General features: G+C 35.9%; 2 protein-coding genes across 5 annotated transcripts in view; one reads left to right on the top strand and one right to left on the bottom strand.

The window, feature by feature from the left end:
* lcorl (ligand dependent nuclear receptor corepressor-like) overlaps positions 1–3,978 on the top strand; it is a 22,721-nt gene extending 18,743 nt beyond the window's left edge. Inside the window, exon 8 of the mRNA XM_087237180.1 lies at positions 2,192–3,978. Within this exon, the coding sequence (XP_087093306.1) occupies positions 2,192–2,205 (14 nt within the window). The 3' untranslated portion in view covers positions 2,206–3,978. The remainder of the gene's footprint in view (positions 1–2,191) is intronic.
* On the bottom strand, positions 3,965–17,411 carry ncapg (non-SMC condensin I complex, subunit G). Of its 4 annotated transcripts, none has more exons than NM_001256205.2 (22): positions 17,359–17,404; positions 16,322–16,439; positions 15,663–15,878; positions 15,344–15,572; positions 15,044–15,189; positions 14,804–14,888; positions 14,503–14,698; positions 14,086–14,235; positions 13,856–13,996; positions 13,436–13,559; positions 13,105–13,194; positions 12,838–13,023; positions 12,202–12,312; positions 11,942–12,061; positions 11,635–11,859; positions 10,097–10,278; positions 7,833–7,995; positions 7,554–7,724; positions 4,943–5,069; positions 4,791–4,835; positions 4,620–4,689; positions 3,965–4,499 (listed from the first exon to the last, which is right to left on the bottom strand). In NM_001256205.2, exons 2-22 carry the CDS (start codon positions 16,427–16,429, stop codon positions 4,373–4,375), a joined length of 3,012 nt encoding a protein of 1,003 aa, NP_001243134.2. In that variant the 5' UTR covers positions 16,430–16,439; positions 17,359–17,404; the 3' UTR covers positions 3,965–4,372. The 4 variants fall into 4 exon arrangements, with proteins under 4 accessions (NP_001243134.2, XP_087091738.1, XP_087091741.1 ...); XM_087235612.1 differs by having other exon boundaries at positions 3,968–4,499; positions 17,239–17,411; XM_087235615.1 differs by lacking the exon at positions 17,359–17,404 and adding an exon at positions 17,034–17,202 and having other exon boundaries at positions 3,968–4,499.

Raw genomic sequence — 17,411 nt, 5'->3', positions numbered from 1 at the left:
TAATAGCAACTGTCTTTGCATGAGCTGCAATATTAGTTTCATCTCAGTGAATGCATGCTCGTGCATCATGCATCGTGACAATTAAATGAAGGATTAAATAACGTTACAACATCTCGTGCTTAAAATGTGTAGATGAGACAAACACTACCTGAAAACTCCGTCCCACCGGCTTTACGGTCAATGCTTTAGTCATAGCAGACTTTAAACAATGGAAATCTTTTATGCACTCTTTGAAAAGTGTGAATGCTGGATTGACATTCAGCACATGATCACTAATCAGATGTGCCATTAGTTGTAACTCTAGCTGGTTTCTAAAGCTAAATCTGTCAGTGTTATTTTTATTTTCTCGGATCCAGATCTTTACATTTTCATAGGCTGTGGCACCCTGTCATTGGAACTGAGTGATTGACAGCTGATATTAATCAATCCATTTGCGTTCTGTTCTATCGCAGTGGGCCAATAAGAAGAGCTTGAAGGCGGGGCAAGCATTGCGGGCTTTTTTGTATTTATTCTCTTTTTTGTCTTTTTTTATTTTAGTCTGAATCGTTCGGTTTGCAATGCTTACCGAACCGAAAGTCTCGTACCAAACGCTTCAATACAAATACGCGTATTGTTACACCCTTATATATATATATATATATATATATATATATATATATATATATATATATATATATATATATATATATATATACATATATACACTTATCATCAAAATAAAAGCTCATCAGCACTACAAATAATGAAGAAAATCATATCTGGAACGGTTTTCTTGCGGCAGTTTGTTGATGCCCTGTCAGTTAGATAAACTCATTTATTTATTTGATCCTCTCTGGATCCTTAGATTTTCCACTGATAACCCAAAATTACATTTGGTTAAGCCAAGCCCTCTATGTTTAGACCAGGGGTTTTCAAACTTTTAGGACACCCCCAAGCAAAATAATCTTGTCGTTCGATTTGTGATAAGATTATTTTGCTTACCCCATTGGCAGATTATTTTGCTTAAGAAAAAACTCACTTCATTTTGGCATATTATTTCTTAAAACAAGACAATATGTTTTGCTTGTCTAGAAAATGCTTCTTGATTTGAGACCATTTAGATATTTGGACTAGAAACAAGACAAAAAAAAATCTAAGTAAGAAAATCTTTTTGTGCAGTGTGCCCAACTGTAGTTAAAGTCCCCCAAAATTACAGGAAACTCTTACATAAAAGCACTTCAAGTAAACACCTTAATTATATTATTGTCTATTAAGGCAAATAACTACATTACTGATATCTATGTAAACATAGTCAGTGTGTCTTCAAAGATAGTGAAAGATCCAGAAGGGCATTCTGCTGATTTGATGCAGAAGTGCACTTTTTTGTTAGACGCTCACCGGTTTGACTTTCATTCACCGTCATTCATTTTAAAAAGCACCCGCTCCATTTTATTTGCATATATTTTACTGGAACGCATGAACTTTATATGTGCCTGATAGTTATATGTGGAGCTAAGGTTAATCGGAATTACTCTAGTGAGCACACAAAAACTGTCATAATTTACTCAAGTGCACGCCCCCTTAATAGATGCTGGTGCGCCCCACAGTTTGAAAACCCCTGGTTTGACTTCTCTTCGATGTCTTATTATAAATCGCTTGGTGTGCATGGCTTCATTTATTTATTTTTGCTGTTTTGTTTTTACTATTTTAAATAGTACAGCAAACTTTTTTTATTTGTTTTTGGTCAACTACCCCTAAACTTCTGAGGTCTGCTAGAAAGTGTAACATAACTCAAGTGTGTTCAACCGGAATGTGTTTTAATAACTCGTCTGCAAATGGGCTTAAAGTATGTTTCTGGTCTCTATAAAGCCGGGATCACCAAACGTTTTCCTGGAGATCCGGTGTTCTGCAGATTTTAGCTCCATCCCTAATCAAAAACACCAGAACAAGCTAATCAAGGTCTTACTAGGTGCATTTGAATTACCCAGGCAGGTGTGATGAGACAAGTTGGAGCTAAACCCTGCCGGGCACCGGACCTCCAGGAATGAGATTGGTGACACTTGCTATAAAGAATGTTTGATTCATAATATCAGTTACGATTATTTTATCTTTTGTATAGATTTAACTTTGTGTTGTTAAACTTTGTTTGTGATGTGTTGTAAATATTGTAGGCTGCAATCAAATATAAGTGTCTCTGTTTTGTGTTTTACAGGATCATTAAAGTAACTTGGGACCAGTTTCGGGCAAGACATTTTCTTGAACTCTTAACACAAGGTGCCTTTCAACAGTGGTCTGGCTGAGTATCAAAAGCATTACGACACACAACCTCAGCAAGCGTCGTGTAGCAAAAACAACGTAAAAATTCATTTGACACTTGTTGCACTATTTAAATATTTTATTTGTAAAACGTTTCATTTTTTTACTTGGCTTTATTTTTGGTGCAGACCAGAAGATCTGTTTGCATGAAGGAGTATGAAAGGTTACATGAGCAGTATGTTGTCTGGGTGTCAGCCTGTGATTTTAAAACTTTCTGAAGACAACTTTTTTCACATTTACATTTTTAAAGGATACAAATGATCTTATTTTTAGATTTGCCAATGTTTGATAGGAGTCTTATGTGCTATAAATGTTGCCACTAAGACAAAAACTGGCCATTCAAATAGAACTTTTAAATTTGAAAGTGAGTGTAGTGTTTTTACTTTAAGTTCAGTCACTTTATTATTATCATTACTTTACAGAAATATTTGACTGGAATTTAGATTGTTTGACTGTTTTGTGGGAAATCATTTAAGCATTAATCTACATCCTTGTTCTTATTGCACTACCAAACCCCTCCTGCTTCTCATTTCATTTTATTTCTAACTACAACAAAAGTTGTAACGTACAGTGTATTTTAGTGCAATGTTTTACTTTTAGAAAGATGTAAAAGTCTATTTTACTTTCTCTTAAATTAAAAGCTTTTAAGATTATCCTGAAGCAAATGTGCTCCACATATCGTTTCTTGGGGAAGAAAAGCATACCTTGTGAAAATCTTAAATTGTGATCTTGCAGTATGACACCTACCTCCTAAACTGTACTGGTAAGTCATGGTAGTTCAGCCTGAAATGATTATGTATTGTTGTGACCTTGTCCTTGATTTAGGCCATGTTTAGTTATTTATTTAACATTTGTTGTTAGTCCTACTGCTACTTTAGCTTCTGTTGGTCACCAAAATTAATTTAGGTTCCTTTTAACAAGACTGGCTTGCATCTGTGCATTTAAAATGTAGTCAGATTGATAATCTAAGCTTTGAGAAACTGGTCTTTGACATTATCTAATATGTTCTACTGGATTTAAACCTTTGTGTCTGGGGAATGTCAGCTAGTGTTTGTTCTAAAACGGCAGAAATTAAACAATTTAGCATGTTTAGACATTCACTCACTCTAACACTGTGGAGTGTCTTACACCTGGAGCAGCTGCGGGTTTAGTGGGGACTCAACTTCAATCGTGGGAGGAAAAGAGTGCCGGTTATTCATTACCCCCTCACCTAAAACCTTTGCCAGGAACTGAACCACTGACCTTTAGGAACACAAGTCCAACTCTCTAACTGGTAGGCCAGGCTGCTAAATGCTTTTCAGTTACCCTTTACATAACCAGTGGCAGTGCCAACATGAATGTCTGCACAAACCTCAGCAATCCCAACTAGTGCTTTTAGGGTCACAACCATTCGAAGTACTACAGTGTCAAACAGACAAGGCTAAAAAAAAAAAAAAAAAGGGAAAGGTACATTTTGCCTGTACACCTATGCCAACCGACAGCTGGAGTTGAAGCTTGTTATAAGACCTGTTAGGTCTTCTGTATATTGTTTTTTTTGGCCACTGTATATTTGTTACCTGGTGCTACAAGTTGTACATAATCGTATAACTTATGTACATGTATTGTGTTTTCTCTGTGTTTTTTATACTTGCCTTCAAAGATGCTGTCTCAATCATTAAAACAATAAAAGCTCTTGTGAACAGATTTTGTTTTATTTCAGTTAAAAGCATACAAAAGTTCAATTGAAACAGGAGTTAGCTTCTTTATCAGCTCTCACATATTAATTATATAAAGGTATGAACATTCACATAATCAGACCAACATTCTTAAAATAGCCAATTATAAAAGGGGGTGAGTTCAGTCCACTTCCTTGTGCATTTGTTTACAGGTTCAAACAAGCAAATGAATTGGCATGCCTCCTACACACATGAAAAGGACTGCAGATGGCACATTTTAACCAACAATCTTAGAATACATCAATATTTACCAGTATTTAAACTAAAGAGAGAGAACGCTAGTATTCAAATCCACCAGTAGTTTCTCAGGTAAAACTGAGGACATCATTGGTTGAAAGACGCCCCTCTCAAATAATCCACTCTTATGAACCATTGGCCTCCTGGTTTATGAGGGCAGTCAGATCCTGCTTGGTTTTATCCAGAGCAGCAATTTTTGCACGTCGGCTTGGTCGCACTGATGGAGCCTCTTCAGGAATATTCTCTTCATCACTATATATATATATATAAAGAAAGAAAGATATTTTAGCAATAGCGCAATTAAAATAAACCACCTGCAAAAAAGTTAGCATCTCAGCTTGAGAAAAAAGTCAAATTGTAGCGCAGTCCAACCTTTCATCAGAAGACATGTCTGCTTTATAAGATTTTTTTCCATTCTTTGCAGTGGCAGCTTTTTTCTGGCCTGTAAAAAGACAAAAAAAAGAGTGGAAGCTGAATACAAGCTATCAAACATTTACCTGTCAACCCAACACAAACATAAGACAAAAAGAAAAAGCCAATGACCTCTTTTTGCTCGTTTAGGTTTCGTCTCATCCTTGTTCATCAACTCTGCAAGAATGTTCAGTCTAGTTAAAGCAATTCTAAACCAGTCTTAATTTGAATCGTAATAATCTCATCAAAAATTGGATGCAAAACTACATTATGCTTGCTAGTACCTCCATTGTTTTCATCCAAGTTAAGCAAAGCTGTGTCCTGGTTACTGGCTGATTTGGAACCATGATCTCCGATTAGCTGGTTGCAAAGCTTTTCAATAACCCTTGTGCAGTACTTATCTTTCACTTCCTGTAACACAAGACAAAGATGTGGTAGTCACTACACAATCAATCACTTGCTTTAAAGGGCACCTATGTTGAAAAAAATTTACTGTTCAAGCTGTTTGGACAGACGTGTGTAGATATAGTGTATATACCATCATATTGGGGCGATTTAAACACAACCAGTCAGTTTTTTCAATTTAACAACAAAAATGGTGGACCAATTGGAGCGGTTTACAGACCAACTGCAACTTGATGTAGGAGTGCGGTTTCTACGCCAACCAAATTGATTGACAGCTGCGTATTAACATGTCTCTGTAGTAACCCATATAATCATATCAACAAAACAGGACGTGTGCAAAGCAACCAGGAAAAAAGGATCTGTTCAGTTTGCTAGGATCATCAAATGTGATCAAGAGTGAGTTTTACCAGTTTAAAATGTTTTAAAACAGTGCATGTTTAATTAATTACAGCGATTTACTTCAGCACCACAGCCACATCAGTACAATTATAAAAGAAGACGCTTCAATCCCGGACATGCAAAAGCGGTGCAAAACTATACGCGCGTGCGTGCGTGCGTGTGTGTGTGTACTTCGTAATGACATTGTGTGACTTATTGTGTTTTCTTTTTGCAAGGACACTGGTATTAAATTATCTGTTCCAACTCTGATTTGTTTTTTTTAAAGTTTTTAAAGCTTCTAAAGTTTACAACAGATCATGTTTGTAATAAAGACAATAAAATCGCTATGTAACTCTTAACTGCTATAATCACCACAGTAGGGATGCCACGGTTCTCAATATAATATTAAACTGTACGGTACGACCTCCACAGTTCAATATGCGCTTGTGAATTGCAGTTTTTCCGGTTTTGCATTTAAATAATTTGTGCGTTCCATATCTCCCTGAATTGACTGTGTGCGCCTCTAAATCCATTAGCTAAGATGAGGAATATCAAATCACTATGCTCTAAAGTTAGGGGGCGCTTGACCATCATTCCACACTTTAACATTGCGAGCGGCGATGAAGTGAGGCTGAAGCAACAGTACAAGGAAACGCTGGCGAAGTGAGGCAACAGTATGAGAAAGCGCCGACCTCTTTCAAATTTGCGGTGTGAGGACATTTCGGTTTTGCCGGTAAGTAAAATGCCAATAAAAGAAAAACGGTGAACACTACATAACTGTGCAAGCATTGTTTTACACGTATAACCATGACTACACATCTGCAGCGCCATTACCCAGCAATATCACTGTCTGAAGGCAGGATAGCAGAGAAGGTAATAAAGTCCTCCAAATAAAAACAATACCTTACTGAATCTTTCAAGCAAACATACCCAACTGGTTCAGAGAGACACATAAAAATAACAAAGGGTGTTTATTGCTAAAGATTTGCAGCCGTTTTTTGTGATTGGAGAGGTGGGCTTTTGTCATTTTATAAAAGCACTAGATCCACATTACAGACTACAGTCTCACATTTTTTCAGCACCGAGATAATTAAGATGGTTTATTTATGTTTACTTAAGTACAAATATGTTTATCTGAAATGGCCAATTTATCTTCACATGAATGTTTATTTTCAAAGTGTAGGATTTTATGTGTTCCCCAGTTTGTACATGGGCTACCAGCAGCTGTGAGATTTCAGTGTAAATTGTTTTTATACAATACACTGGGAACTAGTGTACTTTTCTTGGCTTTTAAGTAAAACAAAATGAGTATTGCAATAAATAGTTTTTATTTTTCTCTCCTTAACCTCTTATTGTTCCTATTGCCTATAGAAACCCCCCGTCAACCGTGTTGAAGCACACTTGTCCCCCTAGGCCTGCACCCATACTGCATCTTTACCTTGCGAGCCGAAGCACACATACGTCATCGATGATGCGACTGTTCAGTTTAACGGGAAGTAAAGTGCTGTTGCTCACAGTAGATTGCTTTAGTTATAGCGTTTTTTCATTATTTTAAGTCGTTTGATATGCAGAGGCACACAGTCAAATAATCTGCCGAACAGATCCACCACTTTTGATGCTAATAAATGTTCATAAATGTCTTTGTGCTGCAGGTATTAGGAAGTCTGCTGAAGGTGGCAGCTGACATGCAGTGGGGGGTTTGTATCTTTAATAAACTATGACAATAAGTGTTTATTTAAACACCAGAAACTGCCAACTGAATCTCGCCTGGGCCTGATTCAGAGCACTTACACGTCAAACAACTCTGGAAATGCACCCGGGCAGAGTTCGGATAGCCTAGTGTAAATGCACCTTAAAAAGACTACACTGTACTCGGACACCAAAATGGGGGTATTGTGAATGCTATAATAAATGATCTGATGGGTATTTTGAGGAGAAACTTGACAGACACATTCTGGAGAAACCAAAGGCTCATCTTACATCTTGTAAAAGGGTTAAAATAGGTGCCCTTTAATGCCAATCAAATTTGACAGCCCATTTCATTGTCAAGTGTTTCTGCCTTAATCTGACAATCTTTTCTTTTATGCACTTTTACAAAAGACATGGCAGTACCTGTAATATGTCTTTTAACAGGAGCTGCAGTTCATTGTTGGCAGGTCCAGGTTCAGTGTTAATCTCCAGCCAGCTGAGAGTTTTGCAGTAGAGGCGCACTTCAGGAGCAGAAACATCTCTCAAGATCTCATTACAAACACGCAACGCCAGCGAATCATGAACTGACACAGCCTGCAAAAGAGATGTTTGATCACTTAGATGATATATTAACAGATTCAAGTGCTTCAAACAGAGGCACTACTGAAACTTTTGTAAGTGTACATGCAAGTTTCACTGTACCTGTACGACCGCAGGTTGCACGAGAGCACTGGGTCGTGTTAGTTCAACAAACAATTCAGCCACATTGGACGCGTCTACCTCAGACAACGGAGAGGTCACAGGAGCATTGAACAGTGTTCTCATGGTTGGTAGGAAACTCTCCTCCACACACTCTTGATTTGCTCTAGTGTACAACAATTTCAGGAGAAACTGTAAATATCTTGCTGTGCACTTACAACAATGCATTTCATTTAAATGCCAGTAACATTATTGGGTTAGTTTACTCAAATATTACGTTTTTTTAGATGCTCTATACATTTACATTGATGTTAAAGCAAAAAGAAATCAATTGAAACATTTTCCTAGACCAAACCCCATAACACATATAGAAGCAGTAAAATGTTGCTGTATTGTTCATTAACAAAAATTTGTGTACGAGTGAAATTCAAATATTTTATATAAATGATTATGAATTTTAGACTTCATGAATGTTATCACTTTGTTAATGGTTAGCAAACTACTAAACTTGACGAAATGGCAGTTTTGATAGCGTTTGATAGTTTCACATGAATAATATGATGTAGTTGCGTTTGTTTTACAAAATCTTGTCTCATCCGCAATAAACTATCTGCATACTACTTTAATTGTTGTCTGTCAGTTTAAGTGTGGTCAATGCCATGCTGGAGCAAACGAAAGAAAAAAAAAATTAAGAATTTGTATTTTTCCAGTAGGATCCAGAATCGCCAAACCAAGTCTCCTTTAGTGCGCTCACATTAAGTATAAAAAAAAATTGTCACACACAATTTTACTTGATAATGTGCATTTGTACAGACAACATACTTTATGCCAACTGACCTAACATGTGATGGTTATGGGACATATTTGGAGAAAGCACATCAAAACAAAATATCTATACTTCACTTATGTACCAAAACACAAGAATGTAATAATATATTGCATTTGCTTGCCTTTTTGCTCACGAAAACAATAAAAGTCTCAGAAATCTAAACAGAAGTGGTCGTGCCTCACTTGAATGCATAATAATACTAGATTTTAAAAAAATGCATCTGGGATGACGACTTGTAATTGGATGACTGAAAATGCATGTTATTACCAAGTGGAAATGGGGTTTCAGGTCTCATTATTAACAAAACCTATACTTTACTCAAATAAAAATTACTGTGGGTTTGGAACCTGAAGAAAAGTAAATAGCAGAATTTTATTTGTGGCTGAACTTTAAACTACTTTCAGGATTTCTGTATGATGGCAAAAAGAATCGAGCGCACTGGTGAGATCCCCATCTCTCTGCTCACACAAAATGTATTATTTTTGACTAAAGGGACAGTGAGTAATGCCAAGCTATAGTCCAAATAGATTTACTTTTTACAGATGCGCTGCCTTTGACAGTTGTATTTCGTTGATTGTCTGTGTTGAAAACAAACAGCTAATAATAGGTGTTGTATACTAATATCATAATGTCACCAGCTATCACTTTTTTGTTTTGATTAAGTTTAGCAGCTACGCCTAAACTGTGCTCAACCTAAATGTGATCAAATTTATCAAAAAAAAAATTCTGATTAATTTTCTATATATTTTCAATAAATATTGTTATTCAAAATAAGCTATACATGCATTAAATGCACAAAATACATAAATATATTGCCATTATTCTGCTACTCCACTATATATGTGTCCTATAAGATGTGGCCATGAGGTGTACTTAGAGAATTGGTATTTTTGTGCCTCTGAAGGGAAATGTAATGTATATTGCCATACATACTGAGTAGCTATTCAAATGAAGATGTAGGAATTACATTTTTGTGCCAATAGGTGTCGACAAACACCCATCTAAATGTCTGTCACTATAATATTCTTTAAAAATTATTGAAACATGAAGTCTTTATGAAGAAAGTCATTGAATCAATGAGACTTAAAGTATATAAAATACAATACGTAAACAATTTTTGATTTTAATCTGTTTACAGGGGTGGTTCTAAGATTTCATCTTTTGTGGGACACACACACACACACACTGATGAAATCTAGAACCACTACTTTAAACGTCACTTACAAAATAACATTTTTTAGATAGATTAAATGAATGTTAAATAAAAGTCCATTTTTATATAATACACGAACGGCCGCCAGTTTCCGCGTGTGTAGGTCTGTTATCTTCTCGCAGTTCACTTGACCTAGCAAGTAAACATTACCAGTGCACTCAATTCATTTTGGCATTTGAATTTGCCATCATATTTCTGTTCAAAAGTACCTGACCAGATGCATACCTGCTTGCTCGAGCATACAGTTGTAAGAAAACTCCCAGACAATGGCGCAGTCTTTGGTCATCCTCAGTTACAGGATTGTACCACAGTAACACCAGGCGGGACAACAGCTTTGGGCTTAAGATTCTTCCACAATACATCAGCTTGGCCAGACCCTCTGCTGTCTCTGTGCGAAGCTCGCAGACCTGAAAAATATCAGTTAATATCATTTAATGCAGCATTTGCAGAACATTTAGGGCAAATTGTCAAAATGCTAGCCAATCGGCTACAGGACTTTCCACATTAATGAATTGTGAAATAAAGCTCTACACTGACTCATTGTTGTAACATTAGAAAACCATAACAGTTATTTTAATAATCTTCACAGCGATTTGTAGTGTAGAGTTAACATGCTCACAAGGACATCTTTCTCAATAAAGCATACACCTATGCAAAGCTGGGCATACAAGTGCTAAACAATACATCCAAAAATAGATACACATTCATTGAACAGTAAATATCAATTTATAAATCGCGATAGAACATTTCAATAATAGTGATATGATTTTTCAACATTCTGATATTTGAGCATTTGACATTGAATGGCATTCAGGGCAGTGTCAAATGCAATTGGTTGTAGGATTGTTTGAAAGCCATATCAATGAACTGATAAGTCAGCACATTGCTCATATATCTGCACGGTTCTGTTGATAGACATGGCTCAAACACTAGCCAATCGAATAAATTAATATCTGAAGGGAACCAATAATAATTAAAAAAAACTGTTTTAATCCAGCCAAAATAAAACAAGGAAGACTTTCTTTAGTAGAAAACATAAAAGGGGATAGGGTACAACTTTTCTTTGTTAAAAATTGCTTGGGAAATATAAAAAAAAAATAAATATCACAAGTATGTATTATATGAACTGTGGCCAGAATAAATGACTACACACATTAAATTAGTCAGTACCAAAGCCAAAACTAGAGCTAATGTAACAAAACTAACTAGAGATCATGGAAATGATCCTAAAATAGTACACCCAAATTAATATAAAAAAAAATAATATTTACAATTTTTAACCAAGAAAAAAATATTTTTGTTAATTTTGTAATTTGTAAAATGGATTGTTTTTTGCAATACCTCACAAACTATAGTAAACTTATATTTATTATATTAATATAATAAAATGTGTATTGTTTAAACACACCAGTTTATTGGCTATATTCAAACAACTTTTACAAGAAGACAAGCCCGTCAACTTCTGATGGGCAAATTTCATGTCCTTTCCTACATTTTTTTCTTCAAAAAGTCATTCTGGTCTTTACATCAATGGTAAAGACAAGACAACAGCCACTGGTATTTCACGCTCTCTTATTATTCCATTTTTGAGGACTTACAAAACTTTTTTTTTTTTAAATTCTTGTTACATCAATCTATTACAACAGATTTACAGTAATTAGTTCCATTTGAGCTGTTTGTTGGGTTTAGGCAGGAAATGTCAGATTATGTCCTTAGTTCCTATAGTGTGCCTTTAACAAAATGTCATGTAATGTATGCAGTACCTCACTATCAAGGAATTCTGAGAGCATCTTCAGAATGCTCTGCACAGGGCTCTCCTCCTCTGCTTGTTTTTCTGGTTGTCGGTCACTGATGTCTGGAGAGTCGGGTGTCTGGGAGGTAGGGGGAACAGGCTTGTCTTGTAGAATATCAAGACCATTGAGCAGGAGCTGGTCAATAAGAGATCGAAGGGCGCTGATTCTGATTTTAGGCTCATCCAGCTGTGTGATCTAAAATAAATAAAACAATAAAATTTTACCTCTTATTTATCAACAAAAAAACGAATTCAGTGTTTTTAAAGCATAAAAATACCTGCAAGAGCAGCACAAGGTGTGTGTTGGCAAGGTCTTTACTGTGGAGAGCAGCAGTTCCCAAACATATGACAGCCATGTTGCGCACAGCAGGATTAGGGTTGGAAACACTTGGCAGTATCTAAAAATAAGAGATCACTTTGAAGCTATATTTGAAGCTCTTTAAGCAGTTAAGCACTGAACAGACTATTTTGAGAGTTACACAAATGAGAAAAGCAGATTTTATGTTTATGTGAGTGTATTTATGTATGAGTATTGTACCAATGATTCTATCAGAGCAATCATGGTAGGGCAGACTCCTCTCTTTATGCTCATTTGCTTGAACAACTCGGCACACATTGTCAGACATTTCAACAAGGTCTCAGGATCACTCTGTGGAAAAGACACACATCTTATAATGTTGATTTATGAAACAAGCAATGTTAGTGCTTAAACGTTAATTACCTCATCCTCATAGAAACAAGCAAATCATTTAACTCAACACTCCCATCCACAAAAATAAAAACAAAATAATTCAACCAATTAACAAATCAGTTAATTAACCAGATATTTGCTGGAGGAAAGTTCCCTGTTTATAAACTGATGTTTAAGTATTTGGGACCGATTATATACATTTTGAATGTTTAGAAAGCCCCTTTTTCTTACCTAAACTACATTTATTTGATCAAAAACAGTTATGAAAATTATAAACACTTATTAAAACATCAATTTTTTTGTTATGTACTTTACTCCCATTGTGACAAAGGTAAAAGCTAGCCTTCAGCACTGCATGACCATTCAGAAATGTAATTATCTGTTGCCATTAGTTTAAATATTACTCAATTAAAAAAGTAGTTGATGAAATTAATGTACCTACATATACACACATGCACGTATATGTGCTTGTAAATTTTGTACCTTCTCTATACGCTGTTCCTTGACATTTTCAGCTGGCTGTGAAACCTCCAGGGTAAGCTGGTTCTTGAGCTCCTCCAGTTGAGAGATGGAGTCTTTCAGCTCAGCTGCACGGCTAAAGTCCTGACAGCTGATGCAGTCTTCTAGAGTCTGTTTGGCCTCCATTATCTGCACTCGCACCTCAGCCAGCTATCAAAAAACATTTTTAAATCAAGACGAATACAATCGATTAATGACATTAGGCACCAGTGATTTATAAATATAACTCACTCTGACTTGTTTTCTGCGTTTCTCATTCTCATCCACTGGCTCAGAGATAGGGAAAATAGGCTCCCTCACATCAGAGATTATTTCAGCAACCTGAAGAAAACATAGCACAGTCAACCAATTACATTTATTTGTCAGCCAATGATTAAACTTATTTTAAGCATGAAAAACTATTTATTCAGCTTTTTAGCACCCAATTAGGGTCAATTTTGAATATGACGGCACATTCAAGAAAAACTACATGGTCAATCTCAAAGAAATATACTGATTAAACCTCAGTCTTTCACAAACAGAAGATTTTTCAGAAGTAATATGTTGTTCAACAAGGACTCACCATCTGAATTTTCTGGGCATCATCTCGCAAAATGTTGACAAGTTTCTCCACTAGCAGACCAATCAGAGAAACAGGTGTGTTGGGCATCACAAGTATCTCCTGCAGCACTGCTACCATGCGCTTCCTAAACAGTAGTTGAGAAGGTTAAAACATTTTACCTTTAGATGCAATTAATTAAATATCAATATTGTCTTCAGAAAATAAAATGATCAAACCCTAAAGAATTGAATGTTGAACAAAAACATTTTTTCTACAATGAGCAACAAAAGATTTACGTCCACTTGCACCTCTACATTACAGATTCATGCAACTAAATTTAGATAACTGCAACTCTGCTCAAAAAAAGCCTCTGCTGAATTATCACAGCTAAATGTCTCCACAGTTTATGCAACCAGCCTCAGATATATTGATAAATCAGACCTGCCGCCTTCCTCGGAAGTGTCCAGACATCCAACAAGCAGAATCAACTGCTGCCCAACAAACTCTTGGGTCATCACCATCTCAAGCTGTGTCATATCAGTTCTTTGCGCCTCAGACAGCTGAGTAATGCTCTTTAGAAAACTGAAACAAAAAGGCTCTTGTTAAGCTGAATATCAGTTTATTATCCATTTAAAAGCAAGACAGTAAACACAAGCGTAGGGCACATTCACCTGTATAGATATTCGGCATAGATTGCTGCCTCGGGGAGTAACTGCTCCAGTAATTCTTCACCCTCATTTCCCTTACTCTTGACAAATTCACACAGTGCTCTCCAGTACAACACATTTTCACATGTGAGGGAGTTGACAGGAATCAGTTTCCTGTACAGAGACAGAATTAAACCTGCATAAGACAAATATACTGGCACCAACTCAACATTATAAAGAATAAGAATGATAATGATAATAGTAACAACAGCATGTGTAGCTAGTTTAACATTTTAAAATAAACTTGTAAATAATCAGTTTTTAAAAAGCATTTTTTATAGGTTTTGTCTACAATAAAAAAATATTTTTATATTGGTGGACTGAATTCTGCTGCAGTGACTGAAATATCCTGGTTTCAGTGTTTTGATTAAAGCAACTGACCTTTCATCCAACCTGACACCATTTTGCATAAGGTCATCAGGGCTTGTTGCCATTGAAAAGATGGCATGCAAGGCAGTCACTGCAGTGTCTGCACAGTTCTCTACATCTAGTCTGTGAAGCAACTGCAAAACATCTCCTTGGAGCAAGCGAAGCCAAGCAGGCAGCAAATGGGCCCTGACAACCTCCTTCACTGAATCTGAGAGAAAAACATGATTTACTGACTTGTCTGCAAACATGTTATGGAAATTTCATACAGTTGTGTATATATATTGACAGCTTAATTAACAATCCATTTTCTTACCTGAAGAGTCACTGAGGCCTTCATGTAACAGACTTACTCTCTGAGCAATGCTCAAAGCTCGAATATGCACTTTCTCTGCAAGTACCTGTGGGAAATATATAAACTTACTGTATGTAATGCATACTAATGTTTAAACATTTAGGGTCAGTTAGATTCTAATTTAGACAATGTGCGTTTTTGATTATGAATGATTATTATTTGGTAACTTTCCTTACTTATTACTCTGTCAAATAAAATTACCTCATAAGCAAGTTTCCTGACTTTCTCCTTGACGTCCCTTGTGCGCTTATAAATTTTAGGAAGTGTGACGGCGGAAGGTGCAATGCAGGACAGCACAGCACGACGAACCTCAGGGTTTGAGTCATTTTCCAAAAGCAGAACATAAGCTATACACAAACAGAATGAATCACATTCACTTACATTTATTTATTTATTTATATTACAAAATTCTTAAATCAATTGTATTAAAATGTTTGCCAGGGAAAGATGCACCTCAATATCCTTTTAAAAAAAGAGCTCTAGTAAGACATTTCTGAGTACCTTTAATAGTTGGGCAATCCGAATTAGTGGGGTCCTGGAGTCTGGCCATGGCCAGTGCTGCCTGAATTCTGACATTAGGGTATTTGTCTGTGACCCTGACCAGCATGGCCTCATGGATCCTATCACACAGATCATCGTCGATCTGAGCGTTTTCACTCAGACTGCCCAGCAATTTATTCACCAGCTGACAAACTCGAAATCGCACGGCATGGCTGTTTGCACCATGAGACTGAGAGAGAAATATATGAAGATAAAAAGGAAACGTTAGGTGGACAAACATTTTGCATTTTAATGACATTATGCAGTTTAGTGACATTACCTCCAAAAGGAAATTGAACAAAAAGTTCAAAAACTCATTGTCCTCTTCTTCTTCCTCCTCTTCCTCAGCCTCCTCATTAACGGGGATTTCAAAACTCGCAGCAAACTTAGTAACAAAATCAATGACATTCTCTACTGCTGGCTCTCGAGTGTAAATAATCATGGCATACTTCAGGCAACGTATAAACTCCTCATGGAATTGGGTTTTGTCTTCCAGCTAAACACAAGACAGAATTCAAATTTAGCATTCAGAGGATTGCTTAAAGTGCTAGACAGCATGCTTAAAAATATTCTGTGAGCCCATTCAAATATTTTGGTTTGGTAAAATCTCATTAAAGATGCATTTATTTTATACAGTTATAGCTTAAATGATATAAAAACAGGACAATATTAAATCAATTATTTTTTTAAATAATGGATTGTGTTTCATTACTCCACTCTTCAGTTTTCTATTGCTCTTAAAAAATAATATACTGATTTTGTGTTCAAACAAAACATTGCAGGTACATAGAACAATTATTTATACTAATTTATTGTAATTTTTAAAAGTTTTAAATCACTGTCAACTTACAGCATCGTCTTTGAATTAAATTTATGTGTTTCTATCATATTCATACATAAATTTAGTGTTCCCGTTTTTTTTTCTAAATGAATCTGTACCTTATTATATCCGTTCTTTAAACTTGCAACAAGTTTGGCCTTATTGTTATGAGCTTTCTGTGCACGCCGAAAAGCCTCTTCAATCTGCAGATCCGCGTCTCCAGGCATGATGTTATTACTAACACACAAAAACAAATACATCAGCAATATATCAATAGGGTACAATTGATTTTATATCCACACATTTAGACTTTCTCCTTAATAATATCATTTCAGAAAAGTATTCTTTGCAAATTATAAATACAGGTAAATCAGGTAAGCAGCCAATGACTCTCTAACGTTAAGTAAAACATTGTTCAGTCAATCAAATAGTGTTAATGTTGTTTTGAAGTCATATTTACATGTGATTTCAGAGCGAATATCCAAAGTAGTGTGGTTAACAACATGGGGACCGTATCAAAAGATGTCACTGTACAGAAATAATCGAATGCCCCAATATAAAACCAACTTTACCTCAATTTTTATCAACTATAGTGTGACTCAGTGATATTTCGTAACTTATGCGTACACATCCAAAACAACCATCAATTTCAGACAGACACTTAACTGGAACACAAAGAACGGCATCTGTTTAAACATTTATTTAACGTTAACGTTTAACGTTAGTTGTTTTGGCGTTGGCTGTTAATAACACGCTTTACAAGTTAAAGTTTTGTGGTCACAGCAGACGTCAAATACCGTTAACGTTAGCTCGGCAGAACAACATACTTACGTTACCTGATATTTCCTTGACCCGTGTGAAAGTTTTATTGATCTAAATAAAGAATTGTTCATTAAACGGGGCAGCATTTATGACAGAACACGATATATGTGAACCCACACTATATCAGTTTGTACGCATAAAATGAGCGACTCCACCCCGAGCTCCGACAGTTAACGTTAGCAACAACATAAAAACAAGAAAGCTAAATCATCACCTAAATGTTAACACATTGAAAAACCGTCAATAACGTCGTCGTCGTCAGTGTCTCTGCGAAACAATTAAATCCTTATCAAAAAGTTTTAATGGAGGAAAAACTCTTTAAACCGTGTCATACCTGCATAAAAGGCTTGGAAAACTTCTCTGTTGAAAAACGACGAAAGCGCCACT

This window comes from Danio rerio, chromosome 1, assembly GCF_052040795.2.
Source record: "Danio rerio strain M-AB ecotype USA chromosome 1, GRCz13ab, whole genome shotgun sequence".
In the NCBI taxonomy this organism is placed as follows: Eukaryota; Metazoa; Chordata; class Actinopteri; order Cypriniformes; family Danionidae; genus Danio; species Danio rerio.
This window is presented reverse-complemented; position numbering and strand designations above follow the sequence as displayed.

Bases quoted from the DNA above. Each gene is read 5' to 3' on its own strand.
- ncapg (XM_087235615.1), bottom strand. From the start codon at position 17,110: ATGCTGCCCCGTTTAATGAACAATTCTTTATTTAGATCAATAAAACTT. The intron at 13,195-13,435 runs GTGAGTCCTTGT...TGTTTTCTTCAG, and splicing joins ATGCCCAGAAAATTCAGATG to GTTGCTGAAATAATCTCTGA. The intron at 11,860-11,941 runs GTATTTTTATGC...TATTTATTTTAG, and splicing joins ACCTTGTGCTGCTCTTGCAG to ATCACACAGCTGGATGAGCC.